Source organism: Panthera tigris, chromosome B4, assembly GCF_018350195.1.
Source record: "Panthera tigris isolate Pti1 chromosome B4, P.tigris_Pti1_mat1.1, whole genome shotgun sequence".
Classification (NCBI taxonomy): domain Eukaryota; kingdom Metazoa; phylum Chordata; class Mammalia; order Carnivora; family Felidae; genus Panthera; species Panthera tigris.
Genome location: NC_056666.1, coordinates 72,431,672 through 72,456,009, shown reverse-complemented (window position 1 = coordinate 72,456,009; position 24,338 = coordinate 72,431,672). Strand labels below are relative to the sequence as shown.

At 35.0% G+C, this 24,338-nt stretch overlaps 1 protein-coding gene across 4 annotated transcripts in view; it reads left to right on the top strand.

Moving 5' to 3' along the window:
- Window positions 1-24,338, top strand: part of SCAF11 (SR-related CTD associated factor 11) — a 68,270-nt gene that overhangs the window by 40,451 nt on the left and 3,481 nt on the right. For 3 of the 4 annotated variants that reach the window (XM_042992145.1, XM_042992143.1, XM_042992144.1), the window contains 9 exons: window positions 645-722; window positions 4,055-4,155; window positions 6,234-6,295; window positions 12,877-12,935; window positions 13,293-13,402; window positions 13,992-14,057; window positions 14,385-14,486; window positions 16,167-16,273; window positions 17,172-19,880. In XM_042992145.1, coding sequence (XP_042848079.1) covers window positions 645-722; window positions 4,055-4,155; window positions 6,234-6,295; window positions 12,877-12,935; window positions 13,293-13,402; window positions 13,992-14,057; window positions 14,385-14,486; window positions 16,167-16,273; window positions 17,172-19,880 — 3,394 coding nt within the window. The remainder of the gene's footprint in view (window positions 1-644; window positions 723-4,054; window positions 4,156-6,233; window positions 6,296-12,876; window positions 12,936-13,292; window positions 13,403-13,991; window positions 14,058-14,384; window positions 14,487-16,166; window positions 16,274-17,171; window positions 19,881-24,338) is intronic. The other variant, XM_042992146.1, reaches the window with a different exon arrangement.

The following is a 24,338-nucleotide window of genomic DNA, read 5'->3' as shown; positions in this document are numbered from 1 at the left end:
GGGGCCACGCAGAAATAGTAATATAAACCAATGTAAGGTACATAATTAAGAGAAAAACAAAATTCGGTTTAGCTGTATATTAAGAAGGTACACCATATATGTGTATATGCATTGGATATCTCCTAAAGGATAGTATAAGGAATGACTTGCTGGTGCAACTGTCTATTCAAAATAATTGATTTGGAGAGAAATTAATTAAGTCATAAAAAATTAAAATCTGTAAGGGACCTGCCCAAGGCATTCCTTCTACCTCTGACTTAGAATTGCCCAAGTACTTTCTTTAGATAGCAGAGCTGTTGATTTCAGTCTAGTTCTCCTTTCAAATTGCCAGTAGTTCTCAACTGGGCAAGCAGGTCTTTGTAGGTATTCTCTTGATAACAGAGATTTTATCTCTCTTGTTGATCTTTGTATTGCACTTAACCTAGCGTAGAGTAGGAGCACAGTAAACATTTGAATGAATTGAACAAGTTTAAGGTATTTATTACTCTGTGACATGATACAAGTGGAACGTATTTTATCTTTATCTTTGAAAGAAGAAGAGATTATTTTTCTATTTCCTTTTCTAGTGGAAAGCTTAATGTGTTATAGTTTAATGTTGATCTAAGAAATGTTTATAAAGTTATAATTTGTTAATCATTTTTCAGATACTGGCTTCATGTCCTGTTGATCGAAAACCATTTCAAGCAGTGTTTAAATTGAGTGCATTGGAAGGTTGTGTTAAGGTAAAGCTTATATTTTACTTTGCAACATGAGCCGTATAAACTTAGTTGAGATGATTTCGCTTTAATAGATTTTCAGTTTGAGTATATTTATGAATTGTTCAACTTTAGGTTTAATCTGTGATTATTATTTCTCTTCAGCATGTAAAGCCTAGGCTTTACTACAAGGACAAAAATTCTGAACCTTTTTTTTCTTTGTCCTCCTTTAAGAGGTCAAATCCATGGTGGTCACCTTATGATTTTCCACAATTTTAGATGGTTTAAAAGAAGTTTCACATTTAGTGTTAATTGCAAGATATTTAAATTTCTAGAATGTTTTTAGTGTGAGGACTTTTGTATGTCAGAAACATTTACTGATTAATTGGATTGTGCTTTGAATACTTTTTTCATTGAAAAGGGGTTTGAAATGGAATATTAGATTCAAAAACCAAGCACACAAAAACTTAAATTCAAAATACCCACAAATTGTTTTTCATGAAAAACATTAAAATGTTTGGAAGAGTAAGCCAATAAAACTAAAAATAAAATGGTGTCTTTGCTTTTAAATGCTGCTGCTTGAAGGAAAGTGAGTGATTAGAGAAGGATAAGGGGGTTTGTAGGGATCCTGAGAGACTTCTCATAGTTTCCAGGTTGGCGTGGGCAGATGACTTTATTCTTTTATGAAGTACAATTTTATTGTAATGCTTAATCCTAATCACTTTCATGAAATTCACATATACATACCTTGTTGATGTTATTTATGATTATGAACCATGATTATGATTTGTATTTAGATTTATTTTTGGCTTATAAATAAAAGAAGAAAAAAGAAATAGGAACATATTCCTGAGTCAGTGAGTAAAAGGTGAAAAGAAAAGGAGAGTGAGTAGTTAAACTGTATGAGAAAAAGATTTCTTGAGGTATCACTAACAAGTCAGGAATGGTGTATAGCTGAAATTACTTTAAGAATTAAGAATTCTTGGGAGTATCTGGCTGGTTCAGTCAGTACAGCATGCGACTCCATTTCTGGGTTGTGAGTTCAGGCCCCACGTTGTGGGTACAGTTTACTTAAAAAAAAAAAAGGAGAAGGAGAAGGGGAGAAGGAGAAGAATTCTTATTATATATAAATGTGATGTTGTTGATGGGGGAAAAAACTGTTCTCAAATAGCACTATAAGTCCGTAATAGCTTGGAAGCAACATACAGCTATTTAAGCACATAAATACCTCAGTGTAGGTATTTATAATTTGTTTTGGTATATTCTTACCAGATGTGTCTCATTGACATAAGGAACAAATGAGACTGCAATTCAAATAAAACGACATATGTAAAAAATGATTTTGCTTGTTGTAATTCTATTAATTCTATTTAATTCTATTAAATTATATAAATTCGTATGTTTTAGAGAAAAGATACAACATTGTATAAATGTGTAATATTATGATCAAATTTAAAGCATGGCTTCTCTGAAAGACAGATTCTCTATTTTTCCAGACTATGTATATTATGTTGCTGAATATATATATATTGGCATGAACTAACTTCCAAAGATATTTTCCTATAAAATTTTGTTTTGCTGCTTCATGTGAAATACTGTTTTGTTGCTCGGAATAGAAATTTATGTTTTATTTAATATGGTTTATATTTTACTTAAATTAGAAGTTTGGTGTAGTGTTAGCCTAATTTGGTTAGACTTCAAAAAATATTTCTTATGGCATGATATTACCTACATACTCTTAAATGTTTTCCTTTGATCTTTACTTCTGAATCTTCACTTTATTATCTTTATCCCTTTCCAACTAAACTTGAAGGAGATATCTGTACTTGGCTCCCTCTTCACAATTGCTTTTTAACTCCCATTGAACATTCACCCCTATTGTTTTATTTTCCTAAATCTATCCTCACTAAGGTTCAAAATAATTTTTTGTTTTCTGCATGTGGTGCTCTTGACTGCCCTTTATTTTCTTTGGTTTATAGGATATCCTTTTATGAATGTTTGTATGTATGCTTGCTTGTTTTACTTATCTGACCTTTCACAATCTTCTTTCCTATCTCTCTGCCTTTTTAGAAATAATTTCTTAAATTTTAAGTGCCTTTCAATTTTCTAGGGATACTTTTTAAGACTTCTTGAGTACTCCAGTAGCTTTAAACTCTTACCTATATTTGTATGGCTTCTAAAATTCTATCACTAGCCGAGACCTCTTTCCTTAGAACCAGATTTATGTTTTCAACTACTTGTGGTCATCTCTATTTAGAATCCAGAATTCATCTGGGAGTTTTCCATTTTTTTCTCTCTCCATCATCTTTGCCTAGTCCTTCTGCATACTATCTTAAATTTGTTTCTTCTTCATTCCTCTTTTGTTACTTCTTTGTAGGCTCTCATGCTGTCATCCATACTTGTTCTGCCAATAGAAATATACTACAAGCCACTCTAAAATTTTTAGTAGCCACTTTAAAAGAGTAGAAAGATAACAGGTAAAAAATAATTTTACGAATATATTTTATTTAACATATCTAATGTAGTATGAGTACATATAGTATTTTCAAAGGATTATTATTGAGAGATTTTACCTATTTTTGTTGTTGTTCTATGTCTTTGAAATCCAGTGTATATTTTACACTTAAGGTACAATTTCAATTCAAACAAGCCACATTTCAGGGCTCAGTAGCCACGTGTGGCTAACAACTGTTGTCTCAGACAGTATAGATCTACACAATTATAAGAACTTTCTTCTGGTTTCCTGGCCTTTATTGTCTCTCCTTAACTGGTTCATTCTCCACATCACTGGCAAAGCTTATCCTAAAAATCAAGTTTGATCATCTTATTCACTTGCTTTAATAACTCCATTTATTTCCTGGTTCCCATGGAATTGTTTTCTTATTTGAGGGTCTTTACAGTGTGGTCCTAATATATGACATCAGCTTTATATCCTGCTGATATTTTCTTCCCTGTCTGTATTGGCTTCTCACTGTTCTTCCATTCAGAATATTTTTTCCTTCGATAAATTCCTACTCGTTAAGACCAACTCATAAATTACCTACTCATTTAAGTCTTCTCTGTTATCCTCAAATAGAGTTAATTTCTTAGTCCTACATGTATAAATAGATCTGCGCTCATGAGCACTTTATCTGTTTACATGCCTCTCACTATTTTGTTTCCCCAGAGCTTAGCACACTTACTACTAGCCTTATGGTTTAGCATGCTTGTGAATGAATAAGCATGTGTGTTTGGGCTACCTTTTCATTCAGACAATTTTGTTTCTTTAATTTTTTTATCCTTTCAAAGGAGAATTGGTATGTGATCATTTGTGATACTGGATTATCAACTCTAAACACATGATTTTGCTTTTCTTCTAGGTTCAAGTAAAAAGACAGTTGAGAGAAACAAAAGACAAGAAAAATGAAAGCTCTTTTAAGAAACCGCTCTTCTATCGTGAAAATTCTAAAAGCTGTATGAGGTTAGTGATGAACTGTAGAAGTGGAGTCCAAATGTGTAGAACCAGAAGATAGCTAATAAGAAAAGTGCTGGGGCGCCTGGGTGGCTCAGTTGGTTGAGCGTCCCACTCTTGATTTTGGCTCATGATCCCAGGATCATGGGATTGAGCCCCTCGTCGGGCTCCATGCTGAGTATGGAGCCTCCTTGAGATCTCTCTCTCTCCCTCTCCCTCTGTCCCTCTCCCCCACTTGCACTTTCTCTCTCTCTAAAAAAAATAAATAAAATTAAGAAAAAAAGTGCTTTTTTTTTTTTTAAACAATGTGGAGTTTAAATGTATTTAATTACTTCTTTTAAAGCACACACTTGGTAATTTTAAAAAAGACTGGTTGAAATCTTGAGAGTAGAATTTGAATTGTATCTTTGATGAATTGTTTTGTTTTAGTTTTTTTCTGTAATCTGTTCAGATATTTTTGTGAAATAAAAATGTTATAGCAGTGTAAATTAAAGCTTACTCATTTTTTGTATATGACAAACCAGGAATGAATAAGCACTGTTGCACTGACCGCATATTTTGAGTAGCACTGCTCTAATATTTATGGACAAAAAGTAGGAAGTAACTAATAATATAGCACATATTCTTCATGAGACAGTTACAATTGAAGCTGCTTATTATCTTTTTGATTTTACTTCTTTGTATTGTAGCAAGTGTAGCAGGCACTTGGTACCTACCATAACAACCATTTGTGTTTTAAAAAATGTTTTAACATGTTTGGATTTATTTCTTCAAGTACTGTTTTTAAAACATAATTGCCTAGAAATATAGTGCTTATTAGTACTTGAGTTTAATAGGTATTTAACATTTTTTGAAGTAAATTGAGTTAATAGTTTACTGGAAATTTATTATTAATACTTAAATTGTTCTAATACATTTAAAATTTAAGCCCATTTTGATCTGACATATATTCAGAGCTGTCCAAAATTGTATTCTTAAGAAATATATATTGTAAAATACATAACTAAATCTGATTCATTAGTACATTTAATCAGAATATTAATTTCTTAGAGTATATTTATTTAGTTACTAAAGCAGTTGACAGTAATTCTTAAGGTTTATTAAATCATGCCACAATTTATAATCCTGCAACTCTTCAGCTCTTTTTGGAAGTTATGGACTTCTTTGAGAATCTAAAGAAGGCTATAGACACCTTCTACCAGAAAAACATGTCATAAAACCTACGTTTGTATATGATTTTAAGGGATTTATGGGACACCCATTCCAAGAGCCCAACCATAAATCCAAGTTAGTAACTGCATTACAGAAATTTTATTAAGATTTTCTTTTAACTGTATGAGTCAGTTTTTGGGTTTTGCATTTATTTTTAAATAGAAGATAGTAGCACACTTTCCTCAGGCACACTGAAGAACTTCTGCAGCTTCATTCTTGATACATTATTACTAGCTATGACTGTCACGGACATGCATTTTTGTGCTTTCTCTGAATTACCCTACCTGAGAGTATAGTGGTCATCACTGTACATCCTGTAACAGAGTCATATCGTGGGTCTAACACAGCTGAGGTAGCCCGTATGTTTGACTGCTCTTTCTCAGAGATTTGTGGTAGTGTATGGTATACAGAAATAATAATTTGCTTTTATCCACCAAGTCATCCCCTTCATGATTCCTCCCAAGGTGGAAAGTCTATCAACTGTTGAATATAGTACATTCATTTTGGACTCTGGATGTTTTTAGCATCTCATTCAGTCTTATATTTCCTGCATGTAACCTAGTCTTTACAGCACTTAGATATCCATTCATTGTTGCCTCTCCCTTCTGAAGCAGTAAAAAACCCTGACACCCCCCCCACCCCCCTTCCCGATACTTTCTAACAGTTCCAGGGGAAGAGATTGTGATGGTTTTTTGTTTCTTGGTAATGAACCTCCATTGTAAGTCATAGGAGTGGGAGTGGCCACTAGTCATGCTTTCTTTGCTAGAATTTAAAACCTCGTGCATAATTTCATTTTGGTTGACAGTGAATTGTAAATAAATGAGCGGAGTGACAATTTTCTTTTAGTTATTTCACCTCTTTATTGATGTTTGCAGAAAAAAAGTTATAAAAGAAGATCTATTATGTGCAAAACTTTATGATTTGAAGATGACACACAGTAAGTGACTTTTTTTTTTTTTTTTTTTTTTGTATTTCCTACCTTTTTTTGTTTCTTACTTTAATACTTGTGTTAAAGTTCTTACTTTTGGTTTGGAAAATAGTCCTCCCTAGAACCCACTGAGCTCTGTACATTGTGTCAGTCTTATGTAAACTGTTTTCTTCCTGGAGTGGTTTTTGCTGTTCTCTGTCCCAACCCTTTTTATGCTCTGCTTGGAGGGAGGGAAGAGATTGTGATTGAGTACATGTGTGTACGCATGTGTATGTGTGTTTGTGTTAGAAAAGGAAGAGAAGAGTGTCTTCTAATTAGTTGGTGGTTAGCAGCGTGCACATGGTCTTACCCCAGTCATTAGTGCAGAAGTCCTTAGGGGAGATGAGATAAAATACCTTGCCGGCCAGAAACTGTAAGTAGCAGCCTTACTTACAGAGTAGTTCACAGTTTCCAGAAGTTGTGGTTTGGCCTCTAGCTACACTTCTAATTTGAAACTTTGTTTGGAAACAAAGCACCTCTTACATATTTATCTACAGGAGCAGTTAAATGTTACTGTCTTTTGTTCTTGTGTAGTACATGGTTCTCTCATACAGGAAAGCTTTGCAATAGGGCCTGAGAAAAATGGTATGGTAGTGCTTTGTGACTCTTCCTCAGTACTGAGGCTGTTCAGAAGAACAACTTACTGAGCTGTTTGTAAACAAGTGGTGAGCATTTATTTTGCAGGTTAGAGTACAGTGAATTTTTATTTATAGATAGAAGTAATGAATTCATTGTTCTTAAATGATAATCAACTCATTTTTTATACATTTATGAAGTTTGGATGTTGTTACTTTTTCTGGTTGGAATTAACATGACCTCTCAGGTTTATAGATCCTCACATTTCCTGCCTCTGAATTTACTATTAACATGAATTGCACTACAAGGACTTCCATGGTCAGATAGCATTTTTCTTTTGTTAAAAACCTTAGATATCAAAACTTTGTTTTTCTGTCATTGCTATATATTAGCATCCTTTTTTATGGATAGTCTTTGCTCAGTAACTCTAGGAACTGATATAAAATGTACTGCTGAGGAAGATTAAATGATGTTATAGATTTTCTCGCTATAATGTTGCATGCTTTCACTATAGTAATCTTAATTTTAAGACTATTGTAATTTCCTGTAGCATATATCTTCTGCCTGGACTTATTTTTTAGGGAGAAGACTCTTTCTGCCAGAAGATCTAACACTGTCCAAGGCCTCTAACCTAGTGCTGTGCCTACTTAAGATGCCTGAATTATTTGTTTGATTTAGGATAGTCAGAAATCTTCATTGTAGTTTATGAGTAGGTACTACAGAAGTACTGATGCACAGTTAATTATGAGGAAATGTTTTACAGGACTAAGAGATTAAGTTAATGTGAAGGTAGAGTTAATGGCAAGTTATACAAATTAAATACATCTTTGTTTACCCAGTTACACTGAACAGGAGCCATTGTGTCTTAAGGGTACTTTAAATTTCTTTTATAAAAAAACTTGAGAAAACCCTGTCCCTTTACCTGGGACTGCTTAATTTTAGAAGCAGGAATGTGAATTTATGCCTGAAGTTATTTATCTTTATCTTATATACTACTCAAACTAATGAATAGAGCATAAGAGGCTATGAAATTTTTTTATCTGGATTATAAATTATTAGTATAACATTATTAGTATAACATTAGTAAAAGTCTAGCAGGCCTCGTAGAGAATTTTATTGGAAGTTGGGCCTCTTGGGTTTTGTACTGGCTTTTCCATTAAATCATCTGTGACTCTAGGAAAATTATGTAAACTGTTTAATTTAGTTTCTTCATTTAAGGAAGATAGTGTTGCCTCACTGAAGATACTGAGGAAGGTCAGCTAACCTACCTTTTGGCAGATTTGTTAAGGAAATGTCACTTTTCATTCTTTACTAATGCTAGATAACTGAGTTGTCATATTTTTTTAATTTTGAACTCTTTCATCTACTTTGTTCTTAGAATGAACATTAATCTTTGGTTTGGGCTAATATTTTATAATTGATGTAGTTTATAAAAAGTATACCCTTTTCAGGCATTCTTAATGGAGTACTCCTTTAAGTATATGCTAAATCCATTTAATTATTGCTTTATTAACTTTGGAATCAATTAATCAAATTGTAATTGGGTCCCTGCCAAGTACTGGGCTCTAAGCTAAGAACCTTTTTTATACTAGTTTCTATCGTAGAAAAAGATGTTTTCATGAAACATCTTTTGGGATTAGTATTTCATGAAACATGTTTTAGGATATGCTGAATTCAAACAAGACAAGCTTCCAACTAAGCATACCAGATTGATAAGCATAGCACCTGTTTAATTCTCTAATCCTTCCCAAAACCCTACCAAATTGAGAACAAAGGAATGAAAAATTTAAAGCCACAAGACAAAGAACTGGAGAGAAGAGACAGCAGATAAAAGATGTTCACAAGTCTTGAAAGTGATTGTGTGAGGTGAATGGTAAATTGTCTTAGCAGATGGGGCTCCTAGCTGGCCTAGTTAGTAGAGCATGCAACTCTTGAGTTGTGAGTTCAAGCCCCACGTTGTGCGTGGAGTTCACTTAAAAAAAAATTGTCTTAGCAGAAAGCTGAAACCTAAACTTTTCATGGGGAGAGTGGAGTTCAGAAGAAATCAGTTCACATACCACAGATCCTTAGACTGTCTTGAATCTGAAGGTCTCCATTATCTTTGAAGGCAGAGATAAGGGTGGTGCCAAAAAACAGAATTGGTAAAAATGTTTTAAAGGACTTTATCCTGCAGATTCTTGGTTGAACAGGGTAGGGGGAGGAGTCTACACCCAGGCAAAGACTGGAGGCTTACTCTCTAGAAGGAATGATTAAACCAGATTAAACTCTGGCACAAATGAGGATAGAGGAAATAACCCTAAAGAGAGGGAAATTAAGGCAAATGTTAAGGCCTCTAGTTCTCTACCCATGGTCTTTTCCCAAAGCACTAGCAGTCTTGTGTATTTCCAAAGTGGGAGATAGGAGACATCTTCTGGGTTATTGTCTTGCCTAAGAGAAAAGACCTGAGATATTGATATTTGGGAGTCTATAAATGAAAAAGCGAGATCTTTGCTTGATCATCCTACAGTGAAACCCATTAGTTGAAAGGCTCTGACCACCGATCCTCACCATTTTCAATCAGTATTTTAGTGTCCCACAAATTAAGGATCACCAGGTATTTGAGGGAAACCTCCAATATAACAGAGGTCAAAAGAGAGATAAATAAAAGGAACCTGATAAAACAAACCAAGTGCTGGGAAATAGGGAACAACTTAAAAATTAATATGCTCAGAGATAAGAGAAGGGATACTTCCTCATTGAAACAGGAAAGACTAAAGAAAGAAAACTTTTGGAAATGAAAAATATAGTAGAAATTTTAAAAATTCAGGGATAGATGATAAGCTGAGAAATCTCAGAAAGTGGGATGAAAAGTTAACCAGACAACATATTAGTCTGTGAAGTTCAGTACTGAATAATAAAATTTCAAAAAGGAAAAAGTCCAAAAGGCAGAAAGTTATCAAGAAAAGTTACTACAAAGAAAACTTCTCAGAATAGTAGGGTGTGAGTATCCAGATAAAGACTTAACCTAACACCTGGTAAATTAGGAAAGAACTGACATGTTTCATAAAATTCCAGAACACTGCAGATCACAATTTCCTAAGAGGTTCTGGAGAGAGAACAGACCATGTATAAAAGAATGTTATCAACAACGGATGGAGCACTAGAGCAATGCCTTGAAAATTTGGGGGAAAATAATTATTAACCAAGGACATTCTAAACCTTGTTAAACTGTCAGTCAAGTGTTAGGGTAGAATAAATACATTCTCAAACATGTAAGAGCTCAAAAATTGATTCTCATACACCCTTTCTCAGAGTTCTACTGGAGGGTGTGCATGCTCCACTAAATGAGAAAATAAATGAACAACGTGAGATTCAGAAAATGAGTTCCGACCCAGCACAAAGATAAAGGGATTATTAGAATGATAGAAGATAGTTGAGAATGATCTGTTAAACAACTTGTAGAGAGTTACCAGTTCAGACTGGAGCAGGAAAAAGGAATAGTATTTCTAAGAGAGTGGGAAACAGACTAGGTGGATGCATTAATGTGTTTGTATTAAGAGGAAATGTATACTTGTAGAGTTAGTTAAATCAATGATAGGTGATATAGAGAAAATATTAACCTTAGGAAAAGCAAGATGTTGTAAAAGAAAAATAATAATTAAGTTCGTGGTTCAGCTGTGAATAATGTTTATATAGTTACAATAATGTAGTACTGCTTATATCAAATTTGATATATTAAAAGGAACAGTTGGTGGAAGCACCTAAGGATGTGGGTAGGGAAGTGGTAGAAGAATAAAGCCTTTATCTGCTATGGTAAAAAAAAAAAAAAAAAAAAAAAATAGAAAATACCTGAAACCAAAAAAATCAAGGTAGAGTAGTATAAGCATGTTATTTAGAAATAAAGAGGCAAATATTAGAAAAAACACTGAAGGGATTTGATGAGTGCTTTTAGGGAATGGGACTTTCTCTTTAAGCCTAGAAGTGCTGTTTGACTTCTTAAAGTATATACATGTATTACTTTATTGATAAAAAATGAAAAGGGGTGCTTGGGGGGTGAAATGAAAAGGGGTGTCTGGGTGACTCGGTTGAGCGTCCACCTTCGGCTCAGGTCATGATCTTGTGGCCCGTGAGTTCGAGCCCCGTGTCGGGCTCTATGCTGACAGCTCAGAGCCTGGAGCTTGCTTCGAATTCTGTCTCTCTCTCGCTCTGTCTCTCTGCCCCTCCCCTGCTTGTGTGCGCTCGCTCGCTTGCTCTCTCTCAAAAATAAATAAAGAAATGAAAAGGCCTATCATTGCTGTCCAAAGGTAGATTAGTAGGGTGGATTTGTGAAATGGTCTCTAGGAGACCACAATTTAGATAAATCCACCAGTATTGAATGTTTTTGAGATTGTTATTGGAGTTGCTCAGTAATTACCTGAAAATTACCCAGAAATAGGTGAAATACCATTTGGACTAGATACTCATATTTAACATTGGCCAGAAAACAAACAGTTCTTCCTGTAGAGAGCATTCTAATGGCTTCCTGAGATAGGTTTGCAAGTGAAGGAATGCTATGTAAACGCAGTATACTCAGTAAGTAGTAAATGAATGAAACCTGAATGAAAACAAAACCTTACCTACCCATTAGGGTGTAAAAGACCCTGTATAGCTACAACACAGCAAAACTATGTGTAGCTGAAGGAAATAGTTACTTCTAAGAATGTGGCTGGGTACCTATCACACTTTTTTTATTGCTGGCTTCTTTATGCAATTAAAAAAATCATTATCATCTTTTAAATATGCATTGAAGAATAAGAAAATAAGCTCCTGGAACTCAGCCAGCACCCCTCTTTCCCCATTGTTGAAATTACATTTGTTAGAACACTTCTGGGTGGGAAATGTGTGAAGGATGCAAAAATAGCAGGAAACCAAACAGCTGTTGTGTAGTAACTTAAAAGGAAATTAGTATGCTATTAAGTAGAAAGTAGCCTATTACCAACTGGACTGACAGAAAACACCCCAAATACACATGAGCAGGAAACAGGCCTCCTCACTAGAATGATTTATTTTTAACAAAGGCACTAGGCTCTTTGTGAGGCAAGCAAGGCAGAAGACTGAAAAGATCTATTGTCATTTTCACTGTATACTTTTTCTGGAGTTCTGAGGTGAGAGCAATGACCATAGTACCAGTAGCGGTTTATTGCAGACAACAAGTGTATTGATAGGTAGAGATGACTACTAATATAGGCTTCATGAAGAACAACTAGGAGCAGTAATCTATAAAGATGTTAACACAATTTTTGTGGTTAGCAGAAATTGTCCTTTATTTTTCTTAGTGTGGAAATTTGTATCCATTGAAATAAATTTGCAGATGTGACAGGTAAAACCAGAAACACCCAAATCATAAGCAGTGTAGCCATAAACATTGCTATAACAGAGGGCTATTTTATCAACACTTCTGCACTTCTTAATTTTAATTATAAAGTTTGAGGAAGAAGGAGGGTACTTGATGTTGGTGCCAGGAGCTAAATCATAATTTATGGTTGACAAGGGCTGATGATCCCAGTTCTCTGGTCAGCTCCTACTTGAGGTCAGTTAACTGCCTGATTTTTAGGTTATAGCTGGAAAGAACATATTAAGTGTGTTACTGATATTAAATAATTTGACATCTTGTGTGTGTATGTGTATTTTTTTTTTTTTTTTGTAACAAGACGGTTTAAGTTTGCATAGGCTGCCAGAAAATGTTGACTAGAATTTTCATACTGATGCTCTGAGCATGCTCCACACCAGTTGTATTGTGTTGTGGCTCTTTCTTTTTACCTGCAGCTTAACAAGATAAAATTAGCGTTTGGAAAAATTATATAAATGCAAATACTATTATTTTAAATTTAACTTTTCTACATATTTTAATTTTCTCTTGTCAGTATGCCAGTATATGCCACTATCAGTACTGGTTTACAACCTTTTGAAATAAAAATTAAGACAAGGTAACGGAGTCTTTTTATGTCTTTGTACAGGAAACCCTACACACAGTGAAATGGAAGGAAAGAAAAATGCAACAATAAAGATAAATAAGGTTTGTAAAAATAGGGGCACCTAGTGGCTCAGTCTATTTAAGCATCTGACTTCAGCTCAGGTCATGATCTCATGGTTCATGGGTTCCAGCCCTACGTCAGCACAGAGCCTGCTTGGGATTCTCTGCCTCTCTCTCTCTCTCTCTCTCTCTCTCTCTCTCTCAAAAATAAAATAAACATTAAAAAAAAAATCAATAAGTTTTGTTCAAAGAAAAATCTTTTTCTTATATAATAACACCTTATGGTTGTTTAATCCATAACTCTGTAACTCAGGTGTATCAAAATGTTTAAATTATAACTATTACCGATTATGGAGGTTTTTTGTTTGCTGTTTCACTAACTTCTTTTTACTTTTCTAGCCCCGAAGATCAAATCAGTGTACAAGTCAGTGCTTCAGAAATTTTTTCTCCAATATGTTTTCTTCTAGTAATCACATTGGAGAATCTTCTTTTACCTGTAGAACTTACTGGTTAGTATTTATTACTTTTAATGGATGCTTTTATACTTGATGTTTAATTATTATAATTAACTTTCAGTAAAAATTTAAGTTTTGGCTCAATAAACATAAAGGCTCACCTTGTATTTTGTTTTTGTTTCTTCTGGAAAATAAATTAGTTCAGGGAAGGAGATCACCTATTATTTTGTGACCCTCTGTATTATGTGATGACTGCCTATGGTCTCGTGGGTTTTGTTTTCATTAATAATAAATTGTTCTACACAGGCTTTTTATTTGATAGATAAGTAAAGCTACTTGCTAAATTTAATCAAGAAGAACCCTTTTAGAGTAGATCCAGTCGTCTTTGAATCTGTAGTGACTGGAATATGGATAATAAGTAGATGTTTGTGGAATCTGAAGATTAAGTTGGGGTTTTAAAATCACTTAGCTTTGGTTAAATGAAGAAGACAGGTTTAAGATTGTAGGATTTAATGTTAGAGCTTGCCTCAAGGTACCAAAGAAAACAGTAACATCTGAGTAGCCTTTTAAAAAGCTGAACTATATCCATTTTGATTACAGTAACTATACCTTCCTCTATTTTTTCCTTTTGTCTTACACTTAGTTTCTGTTGGGAAATTGTTGCAGATACAGTTTCTACTGGGATTGCTTGCTACAGCTTTGGTTCATGGTGGGTTCATGGTTCATAGAAAATAGTGTTGCTTTTTTCTCTCAGTAACATGGATATTATTCTAAATTGACTTTTTAAAAATATCCTGTCACCTAAGATATAAATTCAACCATTATTTTTATGAATCAAATCAATATGATTTTGATTTGTAATGTAAAAAATTTACAGGAATGAATTCATTTTGAAGGTGTTTAGAAAAAGGTACTTCTTTTAAATGTGGTTTATAATGTTAGGTACAAAAATTTTTCCTATTCATGATATAACCCACTTGTTATGCTGAACTTAAATTTTTGGAGTTCTGATGAAGGTCTAAAATTTATCTTTCAGTACAGAATTTATAGAGGTCAATGAAATGAATACATTGATTAGGCAGAAGAGACAGGAATTGGAATTGTCATGGTTTCCTGATACATCACCTGGGATTGGAAGGTAAAAAAAAAAAAATTGTTTACCAAAGTGTTTGCATGTTAACATGAACACAGGATACCATTAAAATACTTAAGCACAGAGGTATCTTAATCAATAGTTGTGTTTCTAAGAAAGTTTTGTGAAATTAAACGTGGTGTTTCAAATACCTAAAGAAGATTGCTATTTAAAGAACTCCTTAAAAAGTACCCCTATTTATCTGTTTAATAAGTATTAAGATATTTGAATCATTTAAAAGAGAGAGCACCAAAATGATAAGATTCATTATTAATAATAGTATTCAGATCTGTCATCCTTCTGTTTCCCCCATTCCAATCTTATCTTTGTGCTGTTAGCTGATGCACTGCTTTTGTCATGACCTTTACATCTCTAAAAGAGTCTTCTCAATAACTATTTGATCAAGTCTTTATACTTTGCCCTGGCATTCATGACTTTCTATAATACAGACCTTTCTTAGTTTAAGTCCTGAAGCTACTGTCACATTGCTAGGTGTATTATATATATACTTCAAGTTCCCATGTAAAGATTAAGGTCCTTGCCTGAGTTTTATATTTATTCCTGTAACGTTATAACTTTACCTTATATAAACAGTACAGTTCTGCATAGAACGATGGTGGAGCATCAATAGAAGTAAAAATAGGAAGTCCAGATACATATAAAATCTCAGAGTTATATATATTTTTGTGTGTGTACAAGTTGCACAGTGTTTTTGAAGCTTTTCTCCACCTAGTCCATAATCTCACCTTATACTGGATAAAGTAGTTTTTTGTTAGGAGACCTGAACTGAACAAATAAGAATCAGAAAAAAGCTGAGAGTGGATTGGATTTGGATGCAGAAACTTAAGTCCATAGGAACACTAGGAGCTTAGGTTGAGAAACTTTACAATATAATAAAGCAATAGAAATCAGTTCTTTTCTAAAAAAAATTATTTATTTTGATGTTTTTACTTTTTGATACATGCTATAAAACAAATCTAACAAAAATATGATAACCATGTCTGTATGATATGCTTCAAATTCAAGTGATACTGTTCTGTTTCTAAGTTTTGTTATTTATTCATGGACTGATTTCTCTTTAACCTTGCTAATTTCTTTAAAACCTTGATTTGATTAACTTGGCTAAATTATCTCTTTGGTTGTCCAGAAAGGGAAGGGGGGCGGTGCAAGGGGCATGAAGGCACTTTCTGGTTAGTGGAAATGTTGTTTCTTGGTTTGGGGTGGTGGTGGTGCTTACACAGATATATATATATATTAGTCACGGGTCATCAAACTGTATACTTAAAATCTGTGCATTTTATTTATTTATACATTTTATTATCCAAGTTGATTTTTTTTAGAATGGAGAAGAATAAAAGCTAAAAATTTTTTTGACAAAATATTACATTCAATTACTTAAAATAAAAACATGTATTATATATGAAGTTACCGTTCAACCCTCTTGCCATTAATTTATCAGAAAAACTTGCTTTTAAAAGGTTTTTCTTTGTAGCCAGTTGGCAGCCATCTTTGAACAATGAGTAACCTTGAATTTACATTTTTACTTATTTTGGCAAAAAATAATTTAAGTACACTGTATTTTAAAGTTGCTAACCTCATTTGGAAAAATTAATAATTTTAAATAGTTGGTGTAATTTTTTTAAAACATTTAAACAAAAATGTCTTTGTTTTGTTTTGAATTTTCAGAATTGGTTTTAGACCCTGGAATATTGAAACACAAGTGCTTCCTCTCATCTCTTCTGTGTTGCCAAGAACTATTTTTCCAACAAGTACCATATCTTTAGAAAATTTTGGTAAAGTTTGTGAAATGTTTCTCTAGTTTTTAAAAAATTATTAGCTTTTTTCGATATCCTAAAAAGTGTTAATGACCTAGAAAAGCTATAAAAATAAAATGTAGATAGTAAGTTCTATGGATTTCTGTAAATATTTGGACAGGCATTGACTTTTAAATTGTTCCAGTTAGAAACTTTTTTTTTTTTTTTTTTTTTTTTTAAGAAATTACATCTTCAATACTTTGAGGAACTGGTTAGAAGTCTCCTTTCTGTTTAGGGCTTCAGTGTCCAAAATGTAGATCTTTTTTTTTTTTTTTTTTTTTTTAACATTTATTTTTGAGACAGAGAGAGACAGAGCATGAACGGGGGAGGGGCAGAGAGAGAGGGAGACACAGAATCAGAAGCAGGCTCCAGGCTCTGAGCCATCAGCCCAGAGCCCGACGCGGGGCTCGAACTCACGGACCGTGAGATCGTGACCTGAGCTGAAGTCGGATGCTTAACCGACTGAGCCACCCAGGCGCCCCTAAAATGTAGATCTTTAGAAGTTACATCTCCTATTAATTATGAACAAATAGTTTCAGTCTTTATATATTTGTGGATGACTCTTGTTTCCTCTTGCCTACGTAATACCAAGATGGTAGTTGTCAGACCAAACATATTTTCTTTTTTTTTTACCCCTTTAAATTGCCCACATGAATTCAAATCTTGTGATAACTCATTTCCATAGCATTAAAAGAACCAGATAAATACCTGCTGTTACTTAGATGTTAGTAGCTATGTGCTTATTCATAATTTGATTCATAAGTATATTTTGTTTCACTCTATTATAGACATGTATTTTATGCTAACATAAGCTGAAGCCAGACTATTATCATTTATTGAAACAAACTTTTTACTTTAAAAAAATATATATCATTAGGTACCTCTTGCAAGGGATATGCATTAGCACATACTCAAGAAGGAGAAGAGAAGAAGCAAACTTCTGGTACATCAAACACCAGAGGATCAAGACGAAAACCTGCAGCAACAACTCCTACAAGGAGATCTACACGTAATACAAGAGCTGAAACAGTCAGTCAATCCCAGAAATCCCCAGTATCAAATAATTCTGGGTGTGATGCCCCAGATAACAACAATCCATCTGTAAGTGTGTCCTCTTCAGCCATGTCAGAAAAGCAAACAAGACAGGCTCCAAAACGGAAGTCTGTAAGAAGAGGAAGAAAACAACCTTTATTGAAAAAGAAACTTCGGAGCTCTATACCTCTCCCTGAAAAATCATCTTCCAGTGATTCAGTAGATGAAGAAACAGCAGAATCTGACACACCACCTGTGTTAGAGAAAGAGCACCAATCAGATGCAGAAAGTAGTAACAATTGTACTGTGCCAGCAAGTGTCGAAAATGAGTCTGCTAATGGCTTGAGAAGTTGTAATGAACAGGTAGAAGAAAGTGAGGAACATACTGAGAACCATGATACAGAGGAAGCAGTGGAATCTTCATATTCTGAGTCTCATACCGAAGATACTTCTGTACTAGTTGGAGAGGAAGAGGATATTCAAAAAGTCGAAAATACAAGTGTAGAGGCTAATGTTTTGTGTTTAGAAAGTGAGACTCCTAAAAATATGTCTGGAAAAGGAGGTGATCCATTGGAAAATCAAGACCAAACATCTGGACCTTCAGAATCAGAGGTAAAAGCAGACAAATGTACAGATTATCCTTCAAATGATCTTCCTACATGTTCAGGATCTGAAGTTGAAGTATACCAACCTGTACCAAGTTTAGATGAGTTACCAGAGAATTCAGAGTCAGTGGTTAATGAAGAAAAAGTTATGGAAAGTTCTGTAGCAGAAATTGTTGATCATAAAGATTCAACAGTAAAAACAGAACAGCTTGTAGATGGCCCCAAATTAGAATCTTCTGAGGGAAGCATTATACAAACAGTGAGCAAAAAATCCATAGAGGGCTCAGAGGCTCAGTTGCTTGAGCATGTTGAAACTGAAGATGTAGAAATAATTGCAACATGTGATACTTCAGAGAAAGAAAGTTTGAATAGTATTCAAGACTCTGAAAATAATTTATTGAAAAATAATCTTAACACCAAATTAGACAAATCTTTAGAAGAAAAGACTGAATCTCCTGTTGAACATTCCAGATCTACAGAATTGCCTAACACACACATTGAACAAATTCAGAAGCATTTTAATGAGGACAACAATGAAATGATACCTATGGAATGTGATTCATTTTGCAGTGACCAGAATGAATCTGAAATTGAACCTCCTGTAAATGCTGATACCACACAATTGAATGAAAATTCTGTGGAGCACAGTTCTCAAAATAATATGCCATCTTCTGATCCTGCAAATGGAAAGGCTGAAACTGTATCTCAGCCATCTGAAAGCCCAGTAGATGTGATGGAGAAAGCCAAAAAGCCTCGTACCCGAAGATCTAGATTTCACTCCCCATCTACAACTTGGTCTCCCAACAGAGACACTGCACGAGAAAAGAAGCGGTCTCAGTCTCCATCTCCCAAAAGAGAAACTGGAAAAGAAAGCAGAAAGTCTCGATCACCATCTCCCAAAAAAGAATCTGCAAGAGGACGTAGAAAATCTCGTTCTCAGTCCCCAAAGCAGGATATCACAAAAGAAAGGAGACGATCTCAGTCTCGATCTCCAAAAAGAGATAGCACGAAGGAAGGCAAAAGATCTGCATCACTCTCCCCCAAAAGAGACACTTCGAGAGAAAACAGAAGATCTCAGTCAAGAGTGAAAGATTCCTCCCCAAGAGAAAAATCCAGGTCTCGGAGCAGAGAAAGAGAAAGTGATAGAGATGGGTCACGGAGAGATCGAGATCGAGAAAGAAGAACCAGGAGATGGTCTAGGTCCAGATCTCGTTCGAGGTCACCATCAAGATCTAGAACAAAAACTAAGAGTTCATCATTCAGTAGAAATGACAGAGACACTTACTCTCCTCGGTGGAAGGAAAGATGGGCAAATGATGGTTGGAGATGTCCACGAGGAAATGATCGGTACAGAAAGAATGATCCAGAGAAACAGAATGAAAATACAAGAAAAGAAAAAAATGACATCAGTCCAGATGCTGAGGATCCAAATTCTGACAAACATAGAAATGACTGTCCCAGTTGGGTAACAGAAAAAATAAATTCTGGGCCTGATCCAAGGACCAGAAATCCAGAAAAGTTAAAAGATTCTCACTGGGAAGAAAACAGAAATGAAAATTCAGGGAATTCTTGGAATAAAAACTTTGGTTCAGGTTGGATGTCTAACCGTGGTAGAGGTAACCGTGGCAGAGGCACTTACAGAGGTGGTTTTGCCTATACAGATCAGAATGAAAATCGGTGGCAAAACCGAAAACCCCTCTCAGGGAATTCAAATAGTTCAGGGAATGAGTCTTTCAAGTTTGTGGAACAGCAACCCTATAAACGGAAAAATGAGCAAGAGTTCTCATTTGATACACCGGCAGATAGATCTGGGTGGACATCTGCATCTAGTTGGGCTGTGAGAAAGACTCTACCAGCAGATGTACAAAACTATTACTCAAGACGAGGGAGGAATTCTTCAGGTCCACAGTCTGGATGGATGAGACAAGAAGAAGAAGCAACTGAACAAGGTAACATACTGTGTTTATTTAGTAACACTTTTATTTGAGGAAAGGGATTATAAATTTAAAACTTCATATATATGAATTGTAATGATCTGTACTTACAGTTTAATAATGTTAAATCCCATTTAACAAGTCACTTTGCATTATGTAAATATATACATATATGTCAGTATTTATTGCCTTCTTTACTGCCCCTCCCTCCAATCTTGTCAAAGGCTTAACTAGGTTAAGTACAGTTGGCTACAATAGAAGAACTTGGGATTTTTTTTAATTTAAATTCAAGTTAGTTAACATATAGTGTAGTATTGGTTTTCAGGAATAGAGTTTGGTGATTCATCACTTACATACAATATCCATTGCTCATCACAATTGCCCTCTTTAATACCCATCACCCATTTAGCCTATACCCCCACCCAACACCCCTCTAGCAACCCTCAGTTTGTTCTCTTTAAGAGTCTCTTATGGGGACACCTGGGTGGCTCAGTTGGTTAAACGTCTGATGTTGGCTCAGGTCGTGATCTCACAGCTCATGAATTCGAGCCCCACATCAGGCTCTGTGCTGATAATTCAGAGCCTGGAGCCTACTCTGGATTCTGTGTCTCCTTCTCTCTCTGTGCCGCCGCCCCCCCCCCCCCCCAACCCCTGCCTGCCCCGCTCATGCTCTGCCTTTCTTTCTCTCTTAGAAATGAATGTTAAAAAAAAATAATGAGTCTCTTATGGTTTGCCTCCCTTTCTGGGTTTGTTTGTTTGTTTTTTTTAAATGTTTGTTTATTTTTGAGACAATGCAAGAGGCAGAGTGCAAGCAGCAGAGGGGCAGACAGAGGGAGACACAGAATCTGAAACGGGCTCCAGGCTCTGAGCGGTCAGCCCAGAGCCAGACGCGGGGCTTGAACTCGCAAACCATGAGATCATGACCTGAGCCGAAGTCGGATGCTTAACCGACTGAGCCACTCAGGTGCCCCAAAGCCTCCCTTTCTGTTTTTATCTTATTTTACCTCTCCTTTCCCTGTGTTCATGTTTTCTTTCTTAAATTCCACGTATAAGTGAAATCATATGATATTTGTCTTTTTCTGACTGATTTCGCTTCACATAATACTCTCCAGTTCCATCCATGTTGTTTCAAAATGGCAAGATTTCATTCTTTTTGATCACTGAGTAATATTCCATTGAGTATTCCATGAATATTATTCAGTGATATCAAACTGAGGGTTGCTGGAGGGGTGTTGGGTGGAGGGATGGGCTAAATGGGTGCTGGGTTAAAGTAATGAGGGCACTTATGATGAGCACTAGATATTGTATATAAGTGATGAATCATTAAATTCTTTTCCTTCTTTATCCATTCATCAGTAGATGGACTTTGGGCTCTTTCCATAATTTGGCTATTGTTGATAGCACTGCTATAAATATTGGGGTACATGTGCCCCTTCAAATGAGCATTTTTGTTTCCTTTGGATAAATACCTAGTAGTGCAGTTGCGGTCATAGGATAGTTGTATTTTTAACTTTTTGAGGAACCTCCATACTGTTTTCCAGAGTGGCTGTACCAGTTTGCATTCCCACCAACAGTTCAAAAGGATTCCCCTTTTCTCTGCATCCTCGCCAACATCTGTTGTTGCCTGAGTTGTTCATGTTAGCCATTCTGACAGATATGAGTGAGGTTATATCTCGTTGTGGTTTTGATTTGTATTTCCCTGATGATGAATGATGTTGAGCATCTATCTTTTCATGTGTCTGTTGACCATTTGGATGTCTTCTTTGGAGTAAAGTCTGTTCATGTCCTCTGCCCATTTCTTCACTGGATTATTTATTTTTTGGGTGTTGAGTTTGATGAGTTCTTTATCGATTTTGGATACTAGCCCTTTATCCAATATGTCATTTGCAAATATCTTCTCCCATTAGTTTTTTTTATTGTTTCCTTCATGGTGTAGGAGACTTTTATCTTGATGAAGTCCCAGGAGTTCAGTTTTGTTTTTGTTTCCCTAGCCTCTGACGACATGTCTAGCAAGAAGTTGCTACAGCTGAGGTCAAAGAGGTTGCTACCTGTGTTCTCCTCTAGGATTTTGATGGTTTCCTGTCTCACATTTAGGTCTTTCATCTATTTTGAATTTATTTTTATATATAGTGTAAGAATATGGTCCAGTTTCATTCTTTTGCATGTTGCTGTCTAGTTTACCTAACACCGCTTGTCAAAGAGACCATCTTTTTTCCATTAGATGTTCTTTCCTGTTTTGTTGAAGATTAGTTGACCATATAGTTATGAATCCATTTCTAGGTTTTCTGTTCTGTTTCATTGATCTTTGTGTCTGTTTTTGTGCCAGTGATGATTGCAGCTTTGTAATACAGCTTAAAGTCTGGAATTGTGATGCCTCCTGCTTTGCTTTTTTTCAAGATTGCTTTGGCTACTGGGGTCTTTTTCTGGTTCCATACAAATTTTAGAATTGTTTGTTCTAGCTCTGTGAGAAATGCTTTGTTTTGATAGGAATTGCATTGAATGTGTAGTTTTTTTGGTAGCATCGATATTTTAACAATATTTATTGTTCCAATCCATGAGCATGGAATGTTTTTCCATTTTGTCTCTTTTCCAGTTTCTTTCATAAGTGTTCTATAGTTTTCAGAGTACACATGTTTTATGTCTTAGGTTAAGTTTATTCATATGTATCTTACGGTTTTTGGTGCAATTGTAAATGGGATCGATTCCTTGATTTCTCTTTCTGCTGCTTCATTATTGGTGTGTAGAAATGCAGCAGATTTCTGTACATTGATTTGATATCCTATGACTTTGCTGAATTCGTGTAATGGTTCTGGTAATTATTTGGTGGAGTCTCTTGGGTGTTCTACATAGAGTATCATGTTTCCTGCAAATAGTGGAAGTTTGACTTCTTCCTTGCCAGTATAGATGCCTTTTATTTCTTTTTGTTGTCTGATTGCTGAGGCTAGGACCTCCGGTACTATGTTGAACAGTAGTGGTGAGAATGGACATCTCTGTCATATTCCTGACCTTAGGGGAAAAGCTCTATTTTTCCCCATTGAGGATGATATTAGCTGTGGTTCTTTCATATATGGCTTTTATGTTCTTGGGTATGTTCCTTCTATCCCTACTACTTTGAGGGTTTTTATCAAGAATGGATGCTGTATTTTGTCAAATGGTTTTTCTGCATCTATTAAGAAGATCATATGGTTCTTACCCTTTATTAATGTGGTATATATCATTTGATTGATTTCCGAATATTGAACCAGCCGTGCAGCCCAGTAATAAATCCCACTTGATCATGAATAATTCTTTTAATATGCTGTTTGGATTCAGTTTGCTAGTATCTTGTTGAGATTTTGCATCCATGTTCATCAGGGATATTGGACTGTAATTCTCCTTTTTAGTGAGGTGTTTGTCTGGATTTGAAATCAAGACAGTGCTAGCCTCATAAAATGAATTTGGAAGTTTTTTTCCATTTCTTTTTTTTTTGGAACAGTTTCAGAAAAGTAAGTATTAACTCTTCTTTAAATGGTAGAATTCCCCTGGGAAGCCATCTGGCCTCATACTCTTCTTGTTAGATTTTTGATTACTGTTTCCATTTCTTTGCTGGTTATTGGTCTGTTCAAATTTTCTGTTTCTTCTTGTTTCAGTTTTGGTAGTTTAGTTTCTAGGAATTTATCCATTTCTTCCAGATTGCCCAGTTTGTTGGCTTATAATTGCTCATAATATTCTCATAATTGTTTGTATTTCTGGAGTGTTGGTTGTGATCTCTTCTCTTTCATTCGTGATTGTATTTATTTCAGTCCTTTCTCTTTTCTTTTTGATAAATCTGGGTAGAGGTTATCAATGTTGTTAATTCTTTCAAGGAACCAACTCCTAGTTTCATTGATCTGTTCTGATGTTTTCTGATTTCTATATCATTTACTTTTGCTCTAATCTTTATTATTTCCCTTAGAAGAATTTGGGAGGTTCTTGTGTAAGATTTAACTTTGATATCTTTAAAAAAATTTTTTTTAATGTTTGTTTATTTTGAGAGAGAGGGTGAGCAAGTGGGGAGAGGGGCAGAGAGAGAGCGAGAGAGAGCGACAATCCCAAGCAGACAGAGAGAGAGGGAGAGAGACAATCCCAAGCAGGCTCTGTGTTGTGAGTGCAGAGCCCAACACAGGGCTCAGTCCCATGAACCATGAGAGCACTACTTGAGTTGAAACCAACAGTCAGATGCTTAACTGACTGGGCCCCCCAGGTGTCCCAACTTTGATTTCTTTTATCTCAGATGTGCACACTTGAATTTTTTTGATCATTGTTCTCATATAAATAAGTTAGCCTTCTAGTAATGATTTATCTTTCCTTGGCTTTTCTTATTAAGAACATTGCAAGAAAAAAGCTTTGTTAAAAAAAAAAAGATAAAAAGTTACTCTTGTAATTTAGCAACCTGATTAGATTAAAAAATTTTTTTAAATGTTTATTTTTGAGAGAGACCGAGACAGAATGTGA